The sequence below is a fragment of the Thecamonas trahens genome (assembly GCF_000142905.1).
Source record: "Thecamonas trahens ATCC 50062 unplaced genomic scaffold supercont1.11, whole genome shotgun sequence".
Lineage (NCBI taxonomy): Eukaryota > Apusomonadida > Apusomonadidae > Thecamonas > Thecamonas trahens.
This window is the reverse complement of record NW_013657669.1, coordinates 394608-405998: the sequence shown is the minus strand read 5'-3', so window position 1 is coordinate 405998 and position 11391 is coordinate 394608. Positions and strand designations below refer to the sequence as shown.

Here is an 11391-nt window from a genome sequence, read left to right as displayed (position 1 = left end):
CCCCCCCTCCACACACACACACACACGCACACCACCCCTCGCTATGCCCTCCAACACCACGTTCGCTGACGAGGTGGCCGCCACACGGGCTCGCCTGGAGGCCAGAGAGGCTGCAAAGGCCGAGGAAGCCGCCGCCGCACGTGCTGTCGTCGACCACAAGCTCCGCAAGGTGGCCAGGAAGAAGGACCGTGAGGCTGCGGCTCGCCGCCAGCTCCTCGCTGCCTTCCGCGAGCACGAAGAGAGGAGGAAGGAGGCTGCCCGCCGCGAGGCTGCTGCCCTGCGCAGGCGCCTTGTCCGTGCGGGCTCACTGGTCTGGGGCGACGCCGCCGCCAGTGACGACGGCTCGGTCGCCTCTGACGCCTCCGACGGCGAGAGCACAGACACGCCCATGGCCGCACCCTACAACCGCTCTCTCGCCGCCGTCATGCGCGATAGCGGTACCCATGCGTCCGGCACTTCAAACTATGGCGGCGCCGCGGGCGATGACGACGATGAGCTGTACTCGTCAGACACAGACCCGCTCGGCTCCTTGGTCATCTCCCACAGGCTCCTCCGCAACGGCTTCTCAGCAGACCTAGGCGAGGAGCGCGAGGCTGAGATCAAAGCTGCGCTCAAAGAAATGGCTGTTATCAAGCGCAAGCGCATCCTCGGCTCTGTCCTCCGCTTGCAAGGCTGGATCCGCGGCTTGCGCGAGCGCAAAGCCCTCGCCGACCAGGGAGTCCTCCCGCAAGGTGCCCGCTTCCGCGCCGTCCCGATCGTTACCGACTCGGGCATGCGCCTGCCCAAGGTCCTCATCGCCCGCCCGCAGCCGTACGCCGCCAAGCATCTGGCATTTGAGGTCAACGGCTGTGATTTGGTCACTCTGGTCGAGCTCATCACCCAGCCGAACGTCGCCCGCTCTGACCTCACTCGTCTCGTCCTTGTCACCCACACCGCGTTTGTCACCACCCACACCCTCGTCACCCTCCTCACCCTCCGCTTCGACTGCATGCCGCTCTCGCACGTCACGTACTTTGTCGCACACACCCTGCCCGGCATCCAGGCCAAGGTCTTTGACGTCCTCGGCCTCTGGATCTCAGACTACTTTGTCTCTTTTGCAGACCCAGAAAGCGCTGCCGCCAAGACCCTCGTCGCATTCCTCGATCGCGTCGCCGACCTGCATACCTGCTACTGTCTCAAGGCCACCCGCAAGCTCGCGCGCAAGCTCAAGCGCAAGTATCTCAAGCGCGTCGAGTCCTACGCCGCAGACCGCCGCGGCCTCGGCCCGCTCTCCGCCAATGACGCCGTCGCCGCTCCGCAGTCCATCCTCATCGGCTCCACCACCATGGCCTTCTCCGTCCTCGAAGTCCACGCCCTCGAGGTCGCCCGCCAGCTCACTCTCCTCGACTTTGCCGCCTTTCATGCCATCGAGTCGGTCGAGCTGCTCAAGCAAAAGTGGGCCAAGCACCCCGACGAGTGCCCCAACGTCATCGCCGCCATCGAGCGGTTCAACACAGAGGTTGCCTGGGCCGCCACAGAAGTTCTTCGCGGCGAGACCACAGAAGTCCGTGCCCACGCCATCTGCCTCCTCCTCGACGTCGCCGCAAACCTCTCCGCCCTCCACAACTACGCCGGCCTCATGGCCATCATCTCTGCCCTCTCTTGCGCCGCCGTCGATCGCCTCAAGTGGACCTGGGCCCGCGTCCCCGAAGACTACATGACCATCCTTGCTGACCTCCGCGAGCTCATGTCCATGTCACACAACTACCGCGCTTACCGTGACGTTCTCCGCAAGTCGCTCCCGCCGCTTGTCCCCTACCTCGGCGTCCACCTCCAAGACCTCGTCTTTATCGACGACGGCAACGAGACACGCCTCGCCGTGCCTGACTCGGACGACGACGATGACGATTCCGACCGCGGCGCCGCTCCGCTCTCGTCACTCATGGCCGCAGATGCCCTCGCGGCGTCGGACTCGGACTCGGACTCGGACTCGGACTCGGAAGCTAGCGCTGCGAGCAAGGGAAGGCCGATGTGGCCGACAGTCTCGATCCGCCCGACGACAGCGCTCCAGCATCTCCTGCCGCACCGGTCGCTCCGGCTGCAAACCCACTGCACGACCTGTTCAACATCGAAAAGCAGCGCATGACGTACAACGTCATCTGTGAAGTCCTCGCCTTTCAGGCCAAGCGCTACATCTTCCACCCGGTCGATTCAATCGTCGCCTACCTCGACTCGGTCCCCGTCATGGACGACAAGGCCCAGTACGCCCGCTCACTCGAGGTGGAGCCGCGCGGCTGGGAGCCGTCGCGCAAGGATCGTCGTCCAATCGAGCACCACCCGCAAGAGGGCTCCGAGCGGCCGGAGCTCGACGTCGTCGACGCCCGCTTCATGGACGAGATTCTCTCTGTCATGCGCCGTCGCCACCTCGACCCGGGCGTCGTCGTCGTCCGCAAGGGCGACCTCGGCTCGTCCATGTACTTTGTCGCCGAGGGCGTCGTCACCGTCGAGCTCGACTCGGGCAAACAGTTTGACCTCAACCAGGGTGCCTTCTTTGGCGAGATCGCACTCTTCCTTGAGCAGCCGCGCTCCGCCACCATCCGCGCAAAGACTGATGTTGTTCTCCTCGAGCTCACAAAGACCAACCTCGATCCGGTCCTCCGCAAGTTCCCCGCCATGTACATGGAGTTCAAGCGCCTCGGTGAAGAACGGCTCGCATCCGACCACAAGGGCAAGCCTGAGATCCCAAAGTGGATGCAGAAGGTTTCGGCCATGTGAGGTTTTGTCTTCTCACGCCTGCAAGACGCGCCTCTGCGCTAAGTTCATTGTCCTGGGGGGTTAAAGCAGCTCACCGCTACTCTCGTCCTCGGCCTCACCCTCGCCTTCGCCCTCGCCCTCGCTCTTGCCCTCGGCCTCATGGCCAGCCTCAGAATCGCCCTCGCCCTCGGCCTCACCCTCGGCCTCGGTCCCGGCATCATCTTCACCCTCGCCCTCGGCATCGGCAGCGGCAGTGGCAGCTGCAGCTGCAACCTCCGCAGCTGCGGCTTCCGCCTCGGCTGCGGCGCGTGCGGCAGCTGCTGCCGCAGCCGCAGCCGCAGCCTCCGCCTCGGCGCGTGCGGCCCAGAATGCCTCGCGCTCCTCGCGCTCGAGCAGGTACGGCGCCATCTGCTCTGAGAGCGACCCGTACCCACGCTCCATCTCCTCCTGCAGTGGGGCCTGCTCGAGCGAGATGAGCGACTTGGAAATAACAAGACCGTCGCCGCACGCGTCGAGGAAGAGCCCGAGCTGGACACGCAGCCGTTCGAGGAGGATCGGATTGAGCTCGTCGTCGTCGCCCGCCTTAGGCGCGTTGGGCCCGAGGAAGGCCTCGGCAATCTCGATGGCGCCCGCGTTGACCTGCAGAAGGACCGATCCCTGAAGCAGCTGCAGGAGCACCTTGAGCTCGCCCTTGCCGACCGCCGTCCTGAGACCGGCGACCCGCGACGCAATCGCCTCCACCCCGTTCTCCAACGGCGAAAGCTCCACCGTTGTGCACTCGACCACCCGCGACCGCTTGAGGAGGTGCGGGAACGGCGTCGCCACACGCAGAATCGTCTTGCGCTTCCACTGCTGACTCGTCGACCCGCGCGCCTTGCCTGACTTGGTGAACGGCGTCTCGTAAATGAACTTGTCAACGCCAGCAATCGTGGCAAAGTCGGTCTTGCGCTCCGCGGCCTCGCGCGCAGAGAGATACGGCTCGAGCGATGTGATCTGGATGTAGCCCTTGCCGGGCTCGAGGTCGTCCACCTCGATCGGCCGCGAGTCCTTGATGATCTCGATCGTGCCCTCTGGGAACCGCCCTGACGTCACAAAGATCGACGAGAGGTGCTCCGTGAGCGTGTACAGGTGCGTGAACGGCGCCTCCTTGTACACAAACTCGACGCCGAGCGCCGTCCGCAGGTAGTCGTCTGACGTCGCTCCGGCAGCCTCGCCGTCAGCCCGGAGGCTCTCGAACATCGGTCCGTAAAACCCGACCCGGTAGTACGCCCCAAGCTGCCGCGTTCCGCGTGCATCGTTCACCCGCTCGATCTCGCCCATCATCTCCACAAGGTGCGAGTGGACCTCGCCGAGGAGCCGCCACATCCCGCGCGCCTCCAGCCGCGGAATGAGCAGCTTATATGCCTGGTTGACAAGCTCGTACAACGAGGCCTTGGCAAAGTACTTGACCGCCACAGAGACCAGCGACACGATAGAGCCCTCCATAAACGCCTCCGACGAGTTAGCCAGCCCGCCAAGAATGTCTTCGCGCGTCGCTGGCGAGATTCGCTGGTACTCGGGTGCGATCCGTGACATGACCCGAAAGTCGTACAGGAACGACGGGTCGTCCTGCGCCAGCGCCTCGGCCACCGTCGTTGCGATCCAGCACTTGCAGATCGCCGCCTCGCACCAGTTCTCGTACTTTTCGTGGACCTTGGAGAGGCCGGTCAGCCACGCAATGCGCAGCTCCGGTGCCGTCATGTACCCGCGCACAATGCCATAGTACAGATCTGCCAGCTGCGCTGCGTCCACGGGCTCCTGTCGCTGCTCGATGGAAATCTCGATCGTGTTGCGGAGGACCGTCATGAGCAGATCCTTGAAACTCACCACCATCTCGCCAAACGTCAACGGCCCGTTTGCCGCCGCTGCCTTGAGCGACGTTCCCTTGCGGAGCGTGAGCACAGACTTGGCCGCCATCGGCACGCTTGCTCCGTCCGTCTCGGCAAGGTGCGCAATCGCGTCAAGCGCTTTGCGGATGTATGTGTCTTCCGGAGCCTCGCCTGACGAAATGAGCTCCGCCAGCGCCACCGTGATCTGCGTCTCACACTTGCGGATGTTGCCGTACGCCGAGTAGTTGACCTTCATCATAAAGTAGAGGAAGCCGCGGCGGCAGCGCGAACGCTGTCCACCCGTGTGTTGCACAGCGGAAGCAGCGACGACGCCAGCGATGCACAGTACGGCTTCTGGATGGCGAACATAGCGTCGGCGTTCTCGGCCACAAGCACACGCACATGTTCAAACATCACCCTGTACGCCTCTACGGCCTGTGCCGACCGCAGCAGCGACACGTACACCTCCAGCATCTTGCCTACAAGCTCATCCTCAGAGTGCGCCGCCTCTTGCTTGGCAGACGCCAGCTTCTCGGCCGCCTCGGCTTCGGCCACCCCGCCGGGGCTAGGCTCTGCCTCGCTGTCACCGCCCTCGCTGCCGTTACCGCCATCGCCGTTGCTGCCTCCCTCGGCCTGTGCCTCGACACTGCCCTTGTCCCGCGGCTTGGCCACGTGCAGGTTGAGCTCGAACAGAACCCGCATGACGTCGACAATGACAGCCGTCACGCTCTGGGTCAGCAGCCGCTGCCGCTTGGCCTCCACCTCGGGAGCCAGCCGCGGCGACGCACCGTCCTGTCCTGCCCGCAGCGCGCCGGCGTCAAGGCCTTTGAGTGTTCCACCGGCCTTGTAACGCCGCGTCCCGGCCTTGGCCCGCGCCGACGACCGCAGCGGCGACGACCGCGTCCCGATCGCGTGTGTCCGCATTGTCGTTGCAGACCGTCGGAACCGGGTACCGCTCGACGAGGTGCCCGGCGAGCCCGACTTGTCCTCGCCACCCCGCGGCGATGAGCCCGTCGAAGAGCCGGTGCCTGCTCCGGCGCCAGTGTAGAACGCCTCCAGTGCCTGCATGGAGCCCTTGGCCACAGACTCGGCTGTCTCGGCGCCAGAGTCAGCCTCGGGGTTGTAGAGAAATGCTCCGGCAATCGCCACCAGCAGCGAGATGAACCGCGACTGCGTGCCCGTAGACTCGGCCGCCAGCCAGTGGCCGAGGTCGGCCCGCGACACGTGCCGCAGCACGTACAGCGCCATCATGTACACCTGCCGCTGCTGCGAGAGGCTCGCCTTGGCCCGCCAGCTCGCCATCGAGTCAAACGACGAGACAAGAAGCACAACAAGCGCAAAGTGCGACGCGGCGATGTGCTCGCGTGCAGCCTTGGATTGGTACCGCGCGTCGGCATCGAGTCGCGCAAATACGTCCGACATGGCCGCCACTGCATCACTCCGCTGGCCAAACGACGCCGAGCTCGCCTCGAGCGTGCCCACCAGCGCCGCAGACGCGAGCGTCGACACAAAGTGTGTCTGTGAGAGAGCCTGCAGAAGCGGCGACGCATCCGCCAGCGCCGCCGCAAGCGAGCCTGTCACCGCCTCGCCATGGCGGAAGAGCAGCGGAAGGTAGTGCTCAAACTGCGAGAGAATGCGGACGACGTCAAACCGAAGCCGGACAAGATGAACCTGCAGCGCCGTCGTCACTCCGGCAGCCTTGGCCGCACCCGACTCGAGCCGCGCAAACACGTACTGGAACCAGTGGAGGACTGCTGAGCGGTTGGCCACCCGGAGCAGGTCGCGAATAAAGACCGCAATGTGCTCTAGCAGCGACCGCGAGGTAATGAGCTCGTTCGAGGTGAGCGCAAGCTGGACAAGCCCGCGCATGCACGTCGTGATCGCCTTGAACAGCTCGGGCTCGCTCGCAAGGTCAAAGTGTGCCTCGGCGCTCGCCCGCGCAAGGAACAGCGACCGCAGTGCGAGCTCGAGCACAAACCACGCCGTGCTTGCCAGAGGAACGCTCTTGGCGAGCGCAGGAGTCTCGGCAAAGAGGCCCGCGAGCCGGAGCAAAATGGTGTGGACCGAGGCGTTGAAGCTCGCATGGTGGAGGTAGAGTGAGAAGAGCGGCAGCCGCCCGTCGGGGGTGGGGACTGATCCTGCAACACTCCCGCGCGCGCCCTGTGTCACCGCCACCAGCCGCAGCAGCGCCATAAAGGCCGCCACCGAGCCGTATGCCGGTGAGAGCTTGGCCGCCAGCGCCTCGTCGTCGCCCGCATCGGCGTCGCAGAGTACCTCGTCCTCAAACGCAACCATGTACTCGAGCAGCCGGTCGGCGAGAACCACAAAGTGGGCGGCGGCAGCAGCCTGGTCGAGCCGGCCCACGCCGGCCACCAGCTCGCCCACAGACGCAGAGCTCGACGGGTGTGAAAAGATCCGCACAAGGCTGCGGTCGGTCGGGTAGAGGTTCGACGAGAGCGAGACCTTGAACCGGAACAGCGGGTCTTTGTTGGCAAGCCATGGCAGCTTGCCGGCCTTGAGGAACTCGAGGTAGTTGTTTGGAAGCGACGATGCAATCGGGAGTGTGTACACGTGGTCCGGCCGGAGAAGCGCGCCCGAGACCGGGTTGACCAGCGGGAGCACCGCGTAGCCGCCGAGAATGATGCGGCGCGCCTCCTTCTTCTTCGGCTTGACAAGAACGTGGTAGAACGAGAAGAGCACATGGTGCTTGGCCGTCAGCTCAACCGGTAGCGCGATGCGCACCTCGTCGTTGAACGCGGGCGTTTTCTCGCGGTAGACAACCCGCGAGTAGACGTACGGCACCATCGACGCCGCCGCCGGGCCGTGCCCCCAGCACGAGGCCACCACCCCATCCGGATCGTCGGGCGCCGCGTCTGATGACCGGAACTCGATCTTGACCACCGCGTTGCGAAAGTTGGCGTCAGCAACGGAGCTCGCCGGCGTGAGGTCGAGCGTCTCCAGCAGGATCTGCAGCGAGTTCCGAAAGTTGATCGACGGGAACGCCGCAAGGCGAGGTGCCTCCTGGAACGGCAGCGGGAGGAGCTCGCGGGTGAATGCCACCGGCTCGCGCGGAGTCGAAAGCGGGCTCCCGCGGTCAGCAAGTGACGACGATGACGCGCCCGCTTCCGCCTGGGAGCCGCCGTCGGCAACGTCGCTGGCATCGCGAATGTGGGCGCCCATGGCGTCCATCCGGTTCGGCACCGCCGTCGGCTCGACAACATGCAGGTCAAAGACCAGCGCAGACTTGGGCAGGAGCTTGAGCTTCTTCCGCTTGTCCTTGAACAGCATCTCATCAACGGCTTCTGCGAGCGTAACCTCGGTAAAGTCACCGCGGTCGCGGACAAAGGCCGAGAACTCGAGACCCTTGCCCGAGTGCAGCAGTTCGCCGGCCCGCGAGAAGAGCGGGAGCGCTGACCAGAGGAACGGAGTCCAGAACTCGCGGATACGGGTCGACTTTTCGCGGACTGTGGCAAAGTGCTTGTTGACAGCCTTCTCCGACGCCTTGGCGCCCTTCATGTACAGGTCAAACGCCGCGGAAACGTCCTTGGAGATGAGCCGCGAGACCGAGAGAACAAGCGCGAGCGTCGGCGCCCGGTTATTCACCGTGAAGAGCGCAGACCGGATCCGGGTGAGCCCATCGGCATCGATGCCCAGCGTCTCCAGGTTACGGTCCGAGTTGAGCTCAAAGTGGAAGTCTTCCGAGACCCGCTCAAACCTGGCGGTGTCGTAAATGGCGAGTGTGCAGATGAGCGGCTCCGGGACTGCCAGATTGAGGTGGACTCCAAGCCGGAGGTCGCGGACAATGAGGTGGAGAAAGAGCGCGCCAGCGTTCTCGTGGAGCTGCTCCGGAAGCTCAGCGTGTGCCACAATAGGCGTCGGGTGCGCCACCGCGTCGGGCACAAACGTCACCGCTCGCGACAGCCGGATGAGCGGAGCCGGAGGCTCCAGCGTCGAGCTTGGCTTGTCGCCCTTGGGCGGGAGCTCGACCGGAACAGCATCAGCAAGGTCAGAGTCGTTCGCGTTGTCGTCGGTGGCCACTTCCGGTGTCGGCGCCACGTGGTGCTCCTGGTCCGGTGGGAGGAGTGCAAACTGCGGGTCGTCGAGCGCGTCCACCATGAGCGGGCGGAGGCCCTTGTAGACGACGGCATCGCACTCGGGCCCGGCCGTTATCCACTCGCGGGTGGCCACGTCGAGCGCCCGGTTCGCCAGCTCACGTGCAGGCGAGTAGCCCTCGGGCGCGGGTGCTGTCTTGAGCGGCACAGGACGATCGAGCGCCGGCGCTGCCGCCTTGAGCGTCGACTGCGCCAGCTGGACCGCCATGTCGACCATCGAGCTGGAGTTTTGCGCCAGCGACTGGCGCCGCTTTGCCGGTGGCGCTGCCGGCGCAGTTTTCTCCTCCTTGCCTCCGTCGCCCGAACTCGAGTCGGAGCTCGAGTCGGAGCTCGACGATGACCCCGAGCCCGAGCTCGACGTGCCCGAGCCCGAGGCCGAGCTCGACGAGTCGCTCGACGACGAGTCCCCGCTGTCCTCGACCACTTCGCCACTGGCCTTCAAGTCAGCATCGGCGGACGGGTCCTCAGCGAGCAAGTCCTCAGCCGATGGTGGGGCCGAGAGAGGAACGGCCTTGGGCAGGACAAAGGGCGGGGCAAACGGCGCCGGTGGCGGCTCGGTAGTCCGGCACGGAGCCGGCTGACGGGTCGTAGCGAGGAGGATAGGCGGAATGGCAGTAGAGGCGGAAGCCGACGTCGTGGCCACCGAGGCCGTCGTCGACGCCGTCGTTGACGTCGCCGTTGCTGGTTTTTGGTCGGACGAGGCGGCCGAAAGGGAAGCAGCCGTTTGGGGTGCAGGGACAGGCACCCAGTGCGGCGGCAGCGGGGCCAGTAGCTCCTCCATCCTGGTGTGGTGAGTGGAGATTGTGGTAGTTTCCTGGGTCGAGTGTCAGGTGTAGCTGGGAGAGGCTGTGGCTGTGCGGTGGCCGCTGACGGGAGGGAGCCAGAGAAGGGGTAGGGGTGGTGGAGGAAGGGGGGGGAGGGGAGGGAGGCCGAACGAGGGCTGCCACGACAACAATGCGTGGAGATGGGGCGGAGCATGGGGCGGAGGAAATATTTTTTGGGACGACTCGGCACGGTCGGTGGGCGAGTGCAGGCATTCGCTATCATCATCATCATCATCATCATCATCACCCTCGTTCATCACGACGCGCCAGTGACCATGAGGACAAGCGAGTTGAGCGAGGTCGGGTCGATGCCGGCGGCGCGGAGGACGCCGGCGCAGTGGACAGTGTTGGAGGCGAGAAAGGCGTCTAGCTCGGGGGATCGGGCCCGGAGCGCGTGGAGGAGAACGAGCGCAACGACGGACCAGAGTGGGCGCGGGAGGTCTGGGATGTTGGTAAAGTAGGCAAAGGTGGCAGCGACGTCTTCGACCAGGCTCAGCGCCCTCAGCGGCACGCCATCGGCCTTGTAGCAAAAGTCGGGCAACGCGTCCGAGAGCTCGCGTAGAACCGTGCCCTTGACCAGCTCGCGGTACTGGACATGCTCAAACTTGCGCGAGAGCTGGGCCGGGGACTCGACAGGCACGTCGGGCGCGTCGGGATTGCCGTTGGCCACAAAGACCGCGGTAGCAGGTGTGACCAGTGCCATCAGCACCATCGCTACCTGAACAAAGCTCGACGGCTCGGGGAGCACGATCTCGCCATCATCGTCGTCATCGTCGTCGTCGTCGCCATACTCGACGACCTCGCTGCTTGTGTCGTCGTCCCACACCTCGGTCTCGTCGGTCTCCGAGCCGGCAACAGACGAGACCGACGACGAGGCTGAAGGCGGGCCCGTCTGCGGGTTGAGCTGGTAGTGCAGGTGTGCATTGGAGGGCAAGAGCGGCGGCGCGATGCGAGTCTCCTGTGGCGCCACCACCGGTGCCGCCGATGTGTCGCGCTCGACCACGGCATGGGAGAGCGGGCGGGCGTCAGGCTTGCGCGCCGGGGCAAGCGTCGGTGTCGGAATCGGCTCTGCGGCTGCAACGCTCGCCTTTGGCCGCGAGACCGGTGCGGAGAGCACACGGAGCGCGTCGGGCTTGACGCGGCCGTCCGCGTCCATGTCGTCGTAAGTCACCGCGCCGCCGGCAGCCTCGAGGGCGGCGATGTTGCGGGCGGCGAGCGGGTCGGTCGGCAGCTGCTTACCAAAGAACGCAGACGCCTTGGTGCACTCGGGTGAGCAGAACATGCGAGCGCGGGTGGTGTCGAGGAGGCCGTCACGGGTGATGCGGAACCTGCCGCGCGGCGAGGCGTCGACCGTGGCCTTGGAGCAAAGCGGATAGCCGCAGCGGCCATCAGCGGCACGCTCAGTCTCAACACCGGCATACTGTTCGGGCGTGAGGATGTAGTACGCCGCCAGCAGCGTCCGCTTGGTCACGGCCGGGTTGACAATCAGCCGCTCCTGGGTGGCGTAAGCGATCTTGGCCGGCCGCAGCTTGTCCGATGAGGAGGGGGCACGCGTGGCCGTTGGCATGGCCGGAGATGTGGAGGATGAGGCGGGCGACGAGACAGCGGGTGGCGAGGCAGCGGGTGGCGAGGCAGCAGGCGGCGAGGCGGGAGGCGGCGAGGTGGTCGACGTAGCCGACGTGGGCGTGGTCGTGGGCGTGGGTGAAGGCTCGGGGGCGGCAGGTTCAGGAGGTGTGAGCTCGGTCTTGCGGAACGGCAGGGATGTTCCGTAGGTGTAGTTGAGCTTGATGTGTGAGCTGCGGCCGGGGAGCGGCATGGCGCCGGGATTGGGCAGGGGGTGGTGGGGGGGGGGGG

The 11391-nt window shown here is 65.6% G+C and overlaps 3 protein-coding genes across 3 annotated transcripts; 1 reads left to right on the top strand and 2 right to left on the bottom strand.

Annotated features, from left to right (window-relative positions):
• Positions 1-43: 43 nt before the first annotated feature.
• On the top strand, positions 44-2754 carry AMSG_03088 (Ras guanine nucleotide exchange factor A; the record flags this gene model as incomplete). Its single annotated transcript, XM_013904970.1, has 2 exons — positions 44-2010; positions 2043-2754. The coding sequence occupies 2 exons, from the start codon at positions 44-46 to the stop codon at positions 2752-2754; spliced, it is 2679 nt and encodes an 892-aa protein (XP_013760424.1).
• Positions 2755-2814: 60 nt separating this feature from the next.
• AMSG_03087 (uncharacterized protein) lies at positions 2815-9494 on the bottom strand (the record flags this gene model as incomplete). The annotated part of the gene is made up of 2 exons (XM_013904969.1): positions 2815-4851; positions 4893-9494. 2 exons carry the CDS (start codon positions 9492-9494, stop codon positions 2815-2817), a joined length of 6639 nt encoding a protein of 2212 aa, XP_013760423.1.
• Positions 9495-9690: 196 nt separating this feature from the next.
• AMSG_03086 (uncharacterized protein) lies at positions 9691-11104 on the bottom strand (the record flags this gene model as incomplete). The annotated part of the gene is made up of 1 exon (XM_013904968.1): positions 9691-11104. One exon carries the CDS (start codon positions 11102-11104, stop codon positions 9794-9796), a length of 1311 nt encoding a protein of 436 aa, XP_013760422.1. The 3' UTR covers positions 9691-9793.
• Between the last annotated feature and the right edge of the window lie 287 nt (positions 11105-11391).